General features: G+C 39.6%; 1 protein-coding gene across 1 annotated transcript in view; it reads left to right on the forward strand.

Moving 5' to 3' along the window:
• UBE2U (ubiquitin conjugating enzyme E2 U) overlaps positions 1 to 14,547 on the forward strand; it is a 53,427-nt gene that overhangs the window by 6,018 nt on the left and 32,862 nt on the right. The window contains 5 exon segments of the mRNA XM_037024328.2: positions 1,177 to 1,274; positions 8,652 to 8,682; positions 8,685 to 8,803; positions 9,258 to 9,507; positions 10,060 to 10,207. Coding sequence (XP_036880223.2) covers positions 1,177 to 1,274; positions 8,652 to 8,682; positions 8,685 to 8,803; positions 9,258 to 9,507; positions 10,060 to 10,207 — 646 coding nt within the window.

A 14,547-nucleotide genomic window follows, 5' to 3' on the forward strand; every position in this document is an offset into this window, starting at 1 on the left:
TCTAGTTACTCTATAGTTTTATATTTTCATATTTAACTCAATTTTTTTTTGCCAAATACTGATTTAGATAATTAACTATGTTAGGGCCTAGGCCAAGCTTCTGTGTATCTTTCTAATCTATATATAAAGGAACAAAGCTGACAGGGAGGTTTCACCATCCTCAATGAGTGGGTTCCATTTCTGGATTTAAGGCATTTACTCTGTCACCATTTCTGGTCAACAGGAAGAGGGAAAAAGAAAAAGTGGGCAAACAGCTTCCTAAGAAAATATGATCGAGAAATTGCACACTTTGCTGATATCCTATGATGAAAACTTAGTCACATCTTTGTATCTTGCTAGAGGAAAGGCTCGAAAAAGTGGGTGCAACCATGTATTCATCTGAAGCTGCCAGGTGGAAGGAGGAGACAGAGGCATAGTGTTTCTTATTATAGAGAAAAGAAATGGAAGAAAGGAAAATATATACTGGAGGGCGATGAGTAGTTTCACAGCACTTTTTGTACCATTTGTTGATCATATTTTCTTTCATCACTGACAATTTCACCTTTAACGTCTAACAGTTTTCATATATACTAGGATTTGTTTCTAAATTCTTTTATTATATTGTTCACTCTAATTTTGTGTTCCACTGCAGTTTTAATTATTACAGTTTTATAATACAGTATAATAGACTAAGTCAAAAACCCCTCTTTTCATCTTTTCAAAATTTTCTTCTCAGTTCTTACCTTTAATTGCAATATTTTCCTATAGGAATGTTAATGTTTTTCTTATTCATTTGCAAAACCTTTTTATACAGTAATAAAAGTATTATGAATAATGATAGCTATCATTTTTTTGAGGATTCACTATATGCCAGTACTTTATTTTTAAAATTCTTTTCAGTGAAGGTAGGTACTTTAATCATATGCCAATTTCACACATTAAAAAAAGGAGCGAAGAGAGGCAAGGTTAATTGTTCAATGTCACAATAGGTGATAAGTGGGGGAGTCAACTTTCAAATCTATATAGGTCTGACACCAAAGTCCATGCTCCTAACAGCACACTGACTGTCACATTCATTGCAAATAATTTTCCTGCTTGCCATTTGCTTTCTAACTTTGCCTATGATATTTTGATCTTACTAATTTTAAATAATAATTTTATTATATGTATCAATGTTAATGTATTATTTTAATACAGTAGATCAACAGACTGACCAACCCTATATAGACTTTTTGGACAACCCTGAAGAATGGAATACAAGCTATACATTGAGCAGCATCTTACTTACCCTCCAGGTAGGAACAGATTAATATGATGCCTTCTTTAATACTTTTAATTACCCCAGTTATTCAAAATATAAGAAATAAATGTACAATGCATACTTAAATGTTTAAGGATTGGAATAAGCTTATTTAAATCAACATTTCTGCATCAAGACTATAAGATGGAACTTGAATTATAAAGACTGTATTTTTAAAGTGAAATTAATAGTTCAGACCCTTTACAATGAAAGAATACATATAAATAAATTCAGTAAGGCTACAAGATACAAAATTAAAACACAGAAATTTTGCATTTCTATATGCTAATAACAAACTAACAGAAAGAGAAATCAAGAAAATCTCATTTACAATTGTATCAAAAAGGATAAAATACCTAGGAATTAATTTAATCAAGGAGGTGAGAGATCTGTGCAATGAAAACTATTAAGACATTGATGAAAGAAACTGCAGATGACACAGATTAATGGAAACCTATTCCATATGTGTGAATAGAAAGAATGAATATTACTTACATGCCCAAAGCAATATTGTTAAAACTGCCCAAAGCCATCTACAGATTCAGTGTAATCCCTATCAAAATACCAATGGCATTTTTCAAAGAGCTATAGCAAATAATCCTAAAACTTATATGGAATCACAAAAGACCTGAACAACAAAAACAATGTGGAGAAAGAAGAACAAAATTGAAGGCATCACACTTCCTGATTTCAAACTACATTACAAAGCTACAGTAATCAAAACAGTATGGTAGTGGCACAAAATAGATACATAAATCAATGGAACACAATAGAGTCTAGAAATTAGCCAACACCAATATGGTCAATTAATATATGATAAAGGAGGCAAGAATACATGATGGGAAAAAGTGGTGCTGGGAAAACTGGACCACTACATGTGAAAGAATGAAAACAGACCCCTGTGAGGCTCTCTTGTCATGCCAGGAGTTCTGTCTTCTCACTTTATTTCTAAATAAAAGCCTCTTCCTGGCTCTCCTACCCTGAGTGTTTGTTAAGTTCATTCTTCAACTCTGCAAACAAGAATCCCGGCATCTTCTTCGGGTGATCGTCTGGGATAACTTTGGAGAAGCCATGAAACTGCAAATAGTAATGGAACCCAGAATAAAAGTGCCATCTTCCGAGGCCCTCTCGACTGACCAGTGATGGAGACCTAACTGCACCCTTTACTGCGCCCCTTCTCAACATGAAGCAGCCAGAGCGGTCGTCGCCCCCTTTCCCTAGCAGCAGCTAGGGTCTCCATCTGTAGAGGGGGGAATGACACAGGGGCCATGGGTATAGTCAGAGTAGGGTGAGGGCCTCCGGAAAAAGCAAGGCAGGATATTTACAGTCAGTGCAATGTAACTACATGCAAGGAAACCCCCTACCAAAACTCTGTGTTAAACATTAAGCTCTAGAGTCATTCTTCAGTGAGATCAGTTGATATTCCCCAGATAAAGGAAAGTAGCCCATGTTTTTATTATGTTAATCATTTGTAATCATGTGTAAGATTCACTTTAGCATGCTAAAAGGGACTTAATGTCTCATCAAGGACAAACATCCTAAGACCTTTTTTAACAAGTCCACACCTCTAAGTCCTTTATCAGTTCCCCAAAATCCTCAACTGCATATAAATTCCCCTGACAAAGTACCACCCTGAGCTCTCTTATCCCCTCCTGGCATGAGCCAGGAGTTCTGTTCTCTCACTTTATTTCTAAATAAAAGTCTCTCCCTGGCTCTCCTAAAAAAAAAAAAAAAGAAAAAGAAAATAGACCCCTGTCTTACACTATACACAGAAATAAACTCTAAACGTAAGAACTGAAACCATAAAACCAAAAGAAAACATAGGCAGTAAACTCGTAAACATCAGCATTAGTAATATTCTTCTGGATATGTCTCCCAGGCAAGTAAAACAAAAGCAAAATTAAAAAAGTAGAATTACATTAAACTAAGAATTGTCTGAATCAAAGGAAACCATCAACAAAATGAAAAGGCAACCTACTGAATGGGAAAATATGTTTGCTGCTGAAATATCCAATTATGTGTTAGTATCCAAAATATATGAAGAACTCATATAACTTAACACCAAAAAAACATTTAAAAAGGAGCAGTGGACCTGAATAGACATTTTCCAAAGAAGACGTACAGATGGCCAACAAGCACATGAAAAAGATGCTCCATATCACTAAACATCAGAAATCAAAACTACAATGAGATATCACCTCACACCTGTCAGAGTGGCTAGTATGAAAAAACATAAGAAATAACAAGTATTTGTGAGAATGTAAAGAAAAAAGAAACCTCATACACTGTTGGTGGGAATGTAAATTGGTGCCACCACTATGGAAAACAATATGGAGGGGCCTCAAAAATTAAAAATAGAAATACCATACAACCTAGTAATTCCACTTCTGGGAATTTACCCAAAGAAAACAAAATCACTAATTTGAAATGACATATGTACTCCTATATTTATTGCCACATTATTTACAACAGCTAAGATATGGAAGCAACCTAAGTTGCATTCATCTATGGAGGGATGGATACAGATGATGTGATATAGATCTACAAGGAATATTACTTAGCCATAAAAAAGAATGAAATCTTGACATTTGTGACAACATGGATGGACCTAGGGGGTATTATGCTAAGTGAAATAAGGCAGACAAAGACAAATACCTTATGATTTCACTTCTTTGTGAAACCTGAAAAACAAATGAACAAACATAGCAGTCACAGACACATTAACACAGAGAAGAGCCTGGTGGTTGCCATAGAGGAGCAGGTTGGGGAGATGGGTGAAGTAGGTGAAGAGATAAAGAGGTACAAACTTGTAATTAAAAAATAAATCACAGGGATGAAAATATAGCATAGAGTCTTGAAAAATACATATTTTATTACAAAGAAAACTGGATAGTTTCTAGAGATACAGTCTTAGTATTTGTTTTGGCTTCTAATTTCACTTCATAATATTGAATATGCTCTTTCCTCATTCATGAAACTTGTCTTCCTCAGAGAGGTAAATCAAGTGACTACAACTTTAAATGTTCAGCCTTACGTTTGTTTCTGACAGTGCTAGCTATTTGCTCTTTTATAAGCTTTCACATCAGACCCAGTGAACAATTAAATCAGATATTTTCTCCCCCCTCCCCCTCAGATAGATGTCTCTAGTTGCCCTGGATTCATGCTCCTTAGAAGCTTCTCTCAGTGTTATGATACTCCTGACCCTCAACGTGCCTCCTCTCTCATCTGGTCCTACAATCACTGATTTCACTCACACTTTGACTGCTTACATTTGGCTCAATAATATTCCATCATGAACCTGCTCATCATTAATAATATCTGGAGATAAACCATCAAATTCTGATTATCTGTGATACTTAGAGAATATAACATTCTGGCTTAATTAAATTTTTTCAGAAGCAGGTTATAATATAAGTTCCGTTTCTCACATTTCTTACTATTGAAAAAAATTAATTTCTTTCTAGTCATCTTTTATACTAAGTAATACTTCATCTTTTTGAAACATTCACTGTCAACTTATTCATCCATTCATTCTGCAAATATGTATGGAGTATCTACCCGTGCCTGGCCATGTTCTAGGAGAGACATTTGAACCAAAAATTTGAAGTGAGTAAGTGTGATATGCAGATGTCTGTGGTTGACCTTTTGAATTTCTTTAAACGGAGTCACATTCCTATCTTTACCATCTTAAATTAGGATTTGCTTTAAGAATAGTAAAACTGAATGTTCCCAAAATATAATGATTAAGGGCAAACCAGAGTGAGATGGTGGAAATTTTCAATTGCTAGATAATTAAATAAAAAGTCAGTTTGGGGCTCTGAGTTTAGGTTGCTTGGCTTCATATCCTGGTTCTGCCACGTAATACTTTTGTGCTGATGGGCAAGTTTCCTCACTTCTTAATGCCTGAATTTCTTCATCAGTATAATGGTGCTGTTAGTAGCTACCTCACATAGCTTGTGAGGATTAAATGAATTAATACATGTAAAGTACTTAAAACCATGAATGGTCCAAGAAAAGTACTTAATAAAAGCTGGTTAATAGATGATTGTTTTTACTTTTAACTAGTAATGCCAAGTAACAACAAAGCATAACCAGTTATTTCATGGAGAACCAGTAGATGATGCAAATGTTTGTCTTTTTAGTTTTAAAATAGATTTATAAACCAAATATGCCCACATTTCAGAAGATGTTTAAGATAGTGGAAAGAAAAAGAAAGTCACTGGATAATAATAAAGAAAAACCCTAACGCTATTGTTATTAGCACTTCCTTCTGATCTCTTATGTTTTTGTTTAAAATATTTCAGTTCTACGTTCACTTCAGGGTTAAAACTGATTCTTTTGCCTGACAAAGGATCTATATCCTCACACCTGTGCTTCAGGCTCTCCCTGGCACACGGTGCAATCCCACTCCTATTCCATCTTCATGCTTTCCTTCACTCACAGCACTTGGTTCAATCCAGGTTAAAAACTATTTATAGAGTTCTAAACTACAGTTACGAACCCAAGCAAGCCTTGGACCTTAAAAAAGTGCCCAGTCCAGTTCTCCATCAGACTGACAGCCTATTTTTCTCCTTCCCTCTTCCTTAGTCTGTCCAGTAAGCAGCTGCTCACATTGTAAGAGTCAGGTCCAATGCGTCCTCCTCTGGGACGCCTTTCCTGATTTCCTTTCCTAGGTGGAATTGGTGGCTTCAGTCTGGGGAGCCTTTTTTTGTACCCCATCCAGCAATACCATAATTCACACACTGTTTCCTTAAGTCTTCCCCTACTGAACTATAATCTCCTTGAGATCAGGGAATAGGTCTGACTCATCTTTGGTTCCCCCAGACCTACCCAGGACATGTTGACATTTAGTAAGTACTAAGTAACAGGAATGAAGGAATTAACCTGAATTTTTGCATCATTGCAATTAATGGTATATGTGTATATATTATTTGACCTGTATTTTTTCACTTAATATTTTATTGCAAGTAATCTCAACATTGCTACAGTTAATATTTTAATAGCTATTTAATAGTTCTTTCAAGGTCAGTGCTGCCCAATAGAACTTTTCATACTGAAGGAAATGTCCAATATCTTTGCTATCCAGTATAGTAGCCACCAGTCACATGTGGTTACTGAGCACTTGAAATGTGGCTAATGTAACTGAAGGGAAATTGTTTTGAATTTAATTATAAATTCCCATATTTAATATAAATGTGGCTATTGCCTACTGTAATGGACAGTACACATATAGACCATATTTTCTGACTACTTCCCTTTAAATAACAGAAGAGACATATATATTATTATCACACTGTTATTCAAGTGAGTGGTACTTGAAATGCTGTGTAAAATATTTTGAAGTCTATGCTAATCTCCTAAAATTTTTATAATCTTCATTTTTTTTTACACTTGTACTTCCATATACAATGCAAAGGTAAATATCAACACTCATCCATAAAATGAATTGCAAATTCTTGGGCTTTAACTAATTGGATATTATGAAATATATCTATTTGCACAGTTGTTTATTGATGCTTCAATTACCTTGTACTTAACCTCTTGAAAGCTTCTTAAATTGTTTCATACTATCACATGGCTAATTTAAAAGTTGGACTCTTATTTTTCTTACCATTTCAGCAGTGTCTGATTTATACATTTTAATATATTGCTTATATTTCAGTTTCTTGAAAATCATTAAGTACACTTGGTAGCTTGTATACACATTGTATGAAAAGGTCTCAGCCACAGTGTCAATGCAAACACTATTGAATAAACTTTACCAGATGTGCCTTTCTGAGTAAGATTATTTCTCCAGCTAAAGACCAAAAGCTTTCTCTAGTAGATAAGTTTCATCTGCTTCCCACCCACTTTGAAAGGTATAGTGCAATCCAGACTGAATCCTTATTTAAGCAATTATAATAACTTGGAAATATAGCTCAAATGTTTTTCCTAACAGGAAAACTCAAATAACAGCAGAAAATTCTTGTTGCCTTTGACATATCAATTGTCAGATTACTGCTTGCATTAGAGAAAATTTTGCATTTTGCATGACATTCAAGCTATAATTATCTACTTTGACCTGCATCTATACTTAGGTGTCCTGGTAGTTATTATTTTTGGCATATTTTATTATATATTTGTATGTTATAAAATTCTAAATACTGAATTATTAAATAAATATTTGTAATTTTGGCTAATAATAATTTTGAGATACCAGATAAACAAGGTCATTGTCTAGCAGACCTATTAAGTTTGGTTATGGCTGGTTCCTTATTTTGTCTAGATGCACATATAGGTAGAATTTTAAAGATATCTCCCAAGACTCCCATCCTCTAGTTATTCAGCTAAACACTAATCCAGGTATTGCTGTGAAAGGACTTTGCAGATGGAATTACGGTTACTACCTGGCTGACCTTAAAACAGGGAAGTTATCCTGAATTATGCAGAGGTGCCCAAAGTAGTCACATGAGCCCTTAAAAATAGAAAAGGAAGGAGAGTAATCACTCAGAGAAATACAGTGCAAGAAGGACACGAGATACAGCAGTAGATGGCATCAGAGAATTCCAAGCATGAGAAGGATTTTTCACACCTTTCTGTCTCTGAGATGTAGTGGTCCGAGTGTAAGGACCAGCAAGAGACCTCTTGGAGCTCAGGTTGGCTCCCAGCTAACAGCTAGCAAAGAAGCAGGGTCCTCAGTCCTACATAGAGAAGAGACTGTGTTCAGCTAACAAACAGCCTGAATGAGCCCAGAAGCAGATTATTCCAAAACCTGTAAGAGCCCAGCCAGCCAACATCTTGATTTCAGTCTTGTTAAATTTGGAAAAGAGAAACCAGCCCAACCACCCCAGACTCCCCACCTGCAGAAATGTGGCATAATAAATCTGTGTTGTTTTAAGCTGTTTAATTTGTGGTAATTTGTTACAGAAGCAATAGAAAACTACTGTAACTACCATATTAATAATTCTATGCTCTGGAGGGTTACTGAAGGGTACACAAACCTAATTACATGTAATTGTTTATCTGTGTTCTAGAAATGATCTCATGTTAAAAGGTGTAATTTTACTTTTTAATGGAAATGGTTCAGTGTTTCCAAATGATTAGTTCCCTTTACACAAAAATCCAATTTAAATTTATGTGATAGGAAGGAATAAGTTATAGGAACTTGTAACCTGTTTTGATCCTAATGTTTGCCTCATGAATGTATAAACTAGGATAGATCAAGTGTTTCTTGAGAGTAGGGACCATGTCTCATTTGTCTTTGTATTTATTTCCAGGTGGCTACATAGTAGGCATATATGCTTGTGGACTGTCCTATTTGCTGGTTTGTGTGTTTTTGCTCTTTAAAAGTTTTTACTTTAAAAACTCTGTTTTCTGTATGTTTTCCTTATAGGTTATTCTTTCTGATTCAGTGCTAAAAAATCCAGGAATTTGGAAGCAGCCCAAATGCTGATGGAAGATGAATCTATGTACAGACTAATAATTCTAAAGCTTTTCCACCAGCCATTACAATGTAAAAAGTGCCTACTTACTGTGATTCAACAATGATTAACTATACACTTATAGCAAATAAGCAATCAAGCAAATTTCTACTATATAAGGGAATGTTTTCTGTATCCATCTTCAATAATTAAATCGTAGAGCTCTCCCCTACTATACCTCTTTGTTAAGCCAATCAGTGTGATCCTTTTTTTAAGGATTATCAAAGATTGTAAGCTTAGTATTTTTAAGTGTTATGGCCATATGGATGGATGGTGCCAAATGAAACTAATCTGCCCATCATAAAGATATGACATCTAATTTTAACCCTTTGACCTGTAATGGTTATTTCCCAGATTTCACTTGCAGTACTCCAAATCTTACTGATCTGGAACTCCCTTCCTCTTATTAGCAAAACATTCAGCATTTTTTTCTTGAGAGACCCTCCCTGGTATTTTTTATGAATCCATGTGAAATGTTGTCTGAAGCTCTTCATTCTTTCTGCCCTAATGCCCCATAGTTTCCTGATACCTTGGCTTGCTCTCTCATTCTGCCAGCGATCTTCCTTGACTCTCAACTCCGTTGCCGCCATTGCTCCCGTGTTCTCTCTGCACTTGGCAGAGCAGTGCTCTTGGCTCCTTACACCCAGAGGAGTTTGCCACAAGGGAGGGGGACGGCCCTGCTGACAGAGTTCTTTCCTTTACGTCCTGCCCCTCCTCCTTCCAGCAGCGCACAGCACGTCAAGAGTAGCTGGTATCGCTATCTCCCCAGTCAGCAAGCCTTGCTACTGAGACTCATTCTGCCCAACTGATCTCTCGTGCTTTTTCTCTCAGATGTCCACCATCTCTTTTTACAGTCCCCTTCTAGGAACTGCCCAGACTATTAGCTGCATCTCTACAATTGTGACCGAGTTCAAGTGCTCTTCCACAGGGCTTCTGGGCCTGATGCAATCAAGTGGTGTTGATCAGACATCTTTTTCTGTATCTTCAAATGTGTCATGATTGTCAGAGTTCCTCCAACATTCCCTGACAGTTTTGAGGCTTGTTTGTACACACAGGACTCATAGTGCTTCACTGCAACTACATTTCCAACCTACCAGAATACTGTAACATCCACTCCTGTATCTCCTGCACTCAGGAATTATTTGTGGAATGAATGAATGAATGAATGATACATATCACTTAACCTTTCACTGAGCCCTACCGTGCTTTCATTACAAAGAAACAATCTATATAGCAAACTACGGGGACAAAGTCCAATGTGGATATAGCTTTGTTATGTTATTTTCTACACAAAATGTAGATTCTGTTTTTCCCCTTTAGAGAGAAAGGATGAGAAGAAAACAGAAGACAAGACTGCCCTTTCTTGTGCCCTGCTGTCCAGTAGATGTCATCCTTCGCTCTTGTCAGTTCCCTCCCCGGCTGTGTCATCCAACCAGACAGAAAAGCCTCCAAAGTCCCAAACCACCCAGTAAGTGAGCAGCAGAGCAGACAGTACTTTGGCAGGTTTTTGCTAGATCTTCAGTGATGTTGGTGAAATAGGTGGGAATCCGAGGCAGTAAACAAAGGGCTTGCTTGCCCTCTCAGCCAGGCTCCGAGTGGTAGCCCAGGGTGCCACAAAGAGGATGACGGCCTGCAGCTGCATAGGAAAAGTGCTGTGAGATGGCAGAGACAGCGGCCATGTGGGAAAGGAAGTGGCAGAAAACCCACTTGCTCTAAACTAGAAAATAGTATGATACTATGAATTTCTGTGAAAAACTGCTTCCACTAGAATTACTTGCAACAATGCAGAAAAAGGCCTCAATTAGAATGCTGTCAGGATCATCTGTCATATATACTTAAACTATTAATAAAGAGACCTAGAAAAAGCAGAGAAGGAATTATCATCACATGTTTAGAAGACAAAACTGGAGCAGAGAGTTAATTGTATAAATGGGAAACTCAGGAGGCAGCCAACTGTATCATCTCTGTAGGCACTGATTCGAGGCAAGAACTGTAACCTCAGTAGCTAGTGTAGCATCTGCTTATAGGCATTGAATAAAAATTTGTAGGATGATTGAATGAAAAAGTACACACAAACTCAGATCCTGATTTCACTTATAGTTTATAAAGTGCCTTCACGTATGTTTATTCATCTGACCCTCCTCCTCTTTAGTGAGAAAGCTGAGGGTCAGTGGTGAGGCGATTAGCTCAAGGCCACAGGCCAAGCTGCAGAGCCAGAACTTAAACCTAGGCACTCCCACTTCCCCTGTGCCTCCAAGTTTAATGCAATGAGCATAAAGTCATTCATTTGGGATCAACAAATGAAAATTTCCAAGTACAGAACAAATCTGACTTGATATCAGAACTCTTTGCATGCAAAAATTTAGGGGGAGATATTTGATCACAAACTTAATATGAACCAATAATAGGAAGTGCCCCTCTACTAAGCATGTGTTATATGACAATTTAGCTCTACTCTGGTTTGGTAGGCCTGTGTCTGGAATAGTAGCATGCTCAGTTTGGAATATTGCATTTCCTGTGGCTGAAGAAAGTGTGTATGTTTAGCTAGTGGAAGAAAAAATAAAAGACAGTTGTTAAAGCTGTTCTCAAAAATTTGAAGTTTTCCTGTAGAAAAGGGAAATGTCTTCTCTGTTGCTCCAGAAACTAAAGTAGGGCTAATTAATGTTGAAGTTCTAAGTCAATCATACCTTCCCCAGGCTTATTAGGTCATAGCCACTAAAACCCAGAATATGCAGGCTTGGCCCTGCTTTGTGCCAGAGCATACCTTAAATGTACGGGGGGGCGGGGGGGGGGGTTCTCTCATAATCAGTGGTCTGGAATTAATTTTTGTTATCCTAAGCCTAAACTTGGTATTTGGTATGCAGACATGCAGATGCTTCTCATTCCCCAGACTTTTCCTAACATGTTGCTCGCCTAGCGAGCAGCTAGGCCTTTGCCTTGGTGTACTGACAAGAACACACCAAGCTCTGAGCTCAAACCCAGTTGGTTGTGGTTCCAATGACCTTCCCTTATCCTAAAAGTCTCTTTTTGGGCCTGTCCTTTACTTAAAGTTAGGGTACTCATATACATCAGACTCATATACATCAGGTATAGTCCTGGTGTGTCGCGTGCCCCGTCCTCGCCGGCAAGAACAGCACGCAACAACAGCAGGATTCTTCTGCAGAAAGCTTTATTCTTCAGCTCTTTGTGAAACAAATGAGTTGGGCAGGACCCAGAGGGGAAGGAGAGGCTTGCTTATATAGTTCTCATGCTCTGACCTGGTTGGTGCGGCTCCATATGCCTTATTAGCATAACCATTTGGTGGGTCTCATTGGTCCTTATGCCAAGGCGCAATTAGCATGTAGTTTAGTGGTGTGGGATGATTTGTCATTAGGAAGTTCGGGGCCTTCCGGCTGCCCTGCATTGGGCACTATTTTCTGAGCGCGGCTGCCAACATCTCCCCCTTTTTTGTCTAACAGAAGCTCAAGGCGGAACTTGCCAGCAGAGGCGGAGACAGAGGCCTGACCTCCATCATACTTCCTGATGCCCCCTTTTTGGAGAGGGGTTCTGGGCATCTACCCCTATGCAGTCAGGCATGCCTCTCAGAGGGGTCCAAGACCTCTTGCAGTGCTTTGCCTCGCATCTTCTGGCTGGCGTTGGGACCGCTTGGTACAAAGGGTTTGGACCCTTTTTCTCAACCCTCTTGCACCATGAGCTTCTTAAAGAAAGCTGTGATTAAGCATTGAGGTACTCGGGCCTGGTGCAGTGCCACATGGGCTCAGGGTGCAAGAGCTACCTCAAGCTAAAGCCGAGCTTCCTTCTTAAGCATGTTGAGCCACACTTGGGGAGAGGCGCCAACGTCTATTGCCATTAGGGCTTGAGCAAGGATCACCTTGTCCTGCTTATGTTGGTTGCGGAGTCTGCATAACAACCAGAGTAAGAGCATGAGACCTCCAAGCAGGAACACGCCCATCCCAGCCATGCCCGCCCACTCCTTGACGTGGGAGAGAGCTCTGAGGAACCAGGAAGAGAGTCCTTCCGCTACGGAGATATCTAGACGGGTGGAGTTGATGTGGATAATTTCTCGCCACAGCTCTTCTAGTGTCCCATCGAAGTCTTGGGACCAGTTTCCTGAAAGATACTGGGACAGGTCTCGTGACAGATTAGCTGCCCGTGTAAAATTTTTATATTGAATGCTAGTGATGCAGAGGGCACGATATTTCCGCTCACATCCCAATTGGGCCATTTGCCAGAGCACCTCTATTTGTTCCTCTACGAGATCTATGCGTTGATTGAGGATCATTATTCCTCCTTTCAGTTTGCCATCAAGTGTGGACTGTTGGTCCAGGGCAGAAGCTACTGAGGCTGCAAGGTTATTGAGCTCTGTAGCCGATTTGATGGAGGTGTCTAAAGCTATACCAGCGGCGGTGGCTGCGACCGCGGTCGCGGAGATCAGGAGCACTATGGCGGCTGTAACACCGAAATCGCGCCTTTCTCGAAACAGAGTCATGGTGTTAGGGGCGTCTACGGGAACAGGGACCCAACGGGGGATGCGGACTACCAAAGCATTGGTAAAGTTACGCGCATCCCAACACTGAGACAGAAAGCAGGTTTCATTGGAGCAGGAGTCAAAGCTACTATTGGATAAGATAAACAGAAATGGGGGGTATACGCATACTGGAGAAGGTGGAAAAAGGGAATTAGGTGACTCTGGACTTGATTTTGCTGAACACGTGTAGTTCTTGTTGTTATGGGTCATGATCATGTTCCAGTGTGCGCGCATGTGGTTATTCTCGCACCAAAAGGTGATATTTTTTACACCGATTCCCCCACCCTGGAGGGCGGAAAAGGGGGAGAGGTCAGTACACGAGCCATTGACTCCACACAGCATCCATTTATGGAAGGGGTTCATGCTCAGCTGCTGACGAAACTCGCCTTCGAGCACCTTTACTGGCCACCAAGCCTCATTGGCTGGCCGTCCCTCCATATCTGGGGAGATGGTAAACTCCTGCCTCTCAGTTGCCCACGTTACTACAGTTGACTGACAGTCAGTCCAGGGCCACAGCTCTCCCTCATAGTCGCCCACACAATGGGAGGCATATTTGGGTTGACGAGGCCTGTCGGTGGAATTGTTCCTGGGAGAGTGTACAAATGTGCCATTGATCCAGAGAACCATCTGGTGGATAGTCATGTTCTTATAGGGCGGGCTCCCTTCCTTATTAGGCCCTTCAAATTTAGCTGACATAATGGGGAGGCCACTGGCCTCTAGAATTATGTCACTGAACCATCCGTATTTCCTCCGTTTCAGGGAGATACAGCCAGCTAGATTCTGAGTGGTGAAGCATAATGACCCATTAGTTACGAAGGATCGGTTTTCCCCCAACGGGGCTGTTAGGGTGTCCTTTTCTAGGTAGGGCAAGTTCATACTAGAGTTGGTGGTGAAAAAGCGGGGAAAAACGGCTGCATTGAAACGGACAGGCATAGGCTTAGGAAAGGCAGACAGGATTCCCCATCTCAATACTCCCTGAGTCGGGGTCTCCAGTGTCAGGAGCAGGGTCAGGAGGTACAGCGAAGTCATCTCCTTTGTTTAGGACTTTCCTCGTTAGGCGCTCCGGGATCCAGAAGGGATTTTCTTCACCCTGGGGGAAAACACACACAGCTCCCCTGGATCTGATTATGATTGGATCCGGGCCCTTCCATTGGTTAGATAACACGTCCTTCCATTTTACTAGTTCTTGTGGGTCTTTTGGCCACTGATTATGGCGATCCGCTGCTGTATGGCCTTGAGCATCCAGATTCAAAAAATTTATAGTGAAAAGTGCTAGGGCT

Source organism: Manis javanica, chromosome 4, assembly GCF_040802235.1.
Source record: "Manis javanica isolate MJ-LG chromosome 4, MJ_LKY, whole genome shotgun sequence".
NCBI classification, from domain to species: Eukaryota; Metazoa; Chordata; class Mammalia; order Pholidota; family Manidae; genus Manis; species Manis javanica.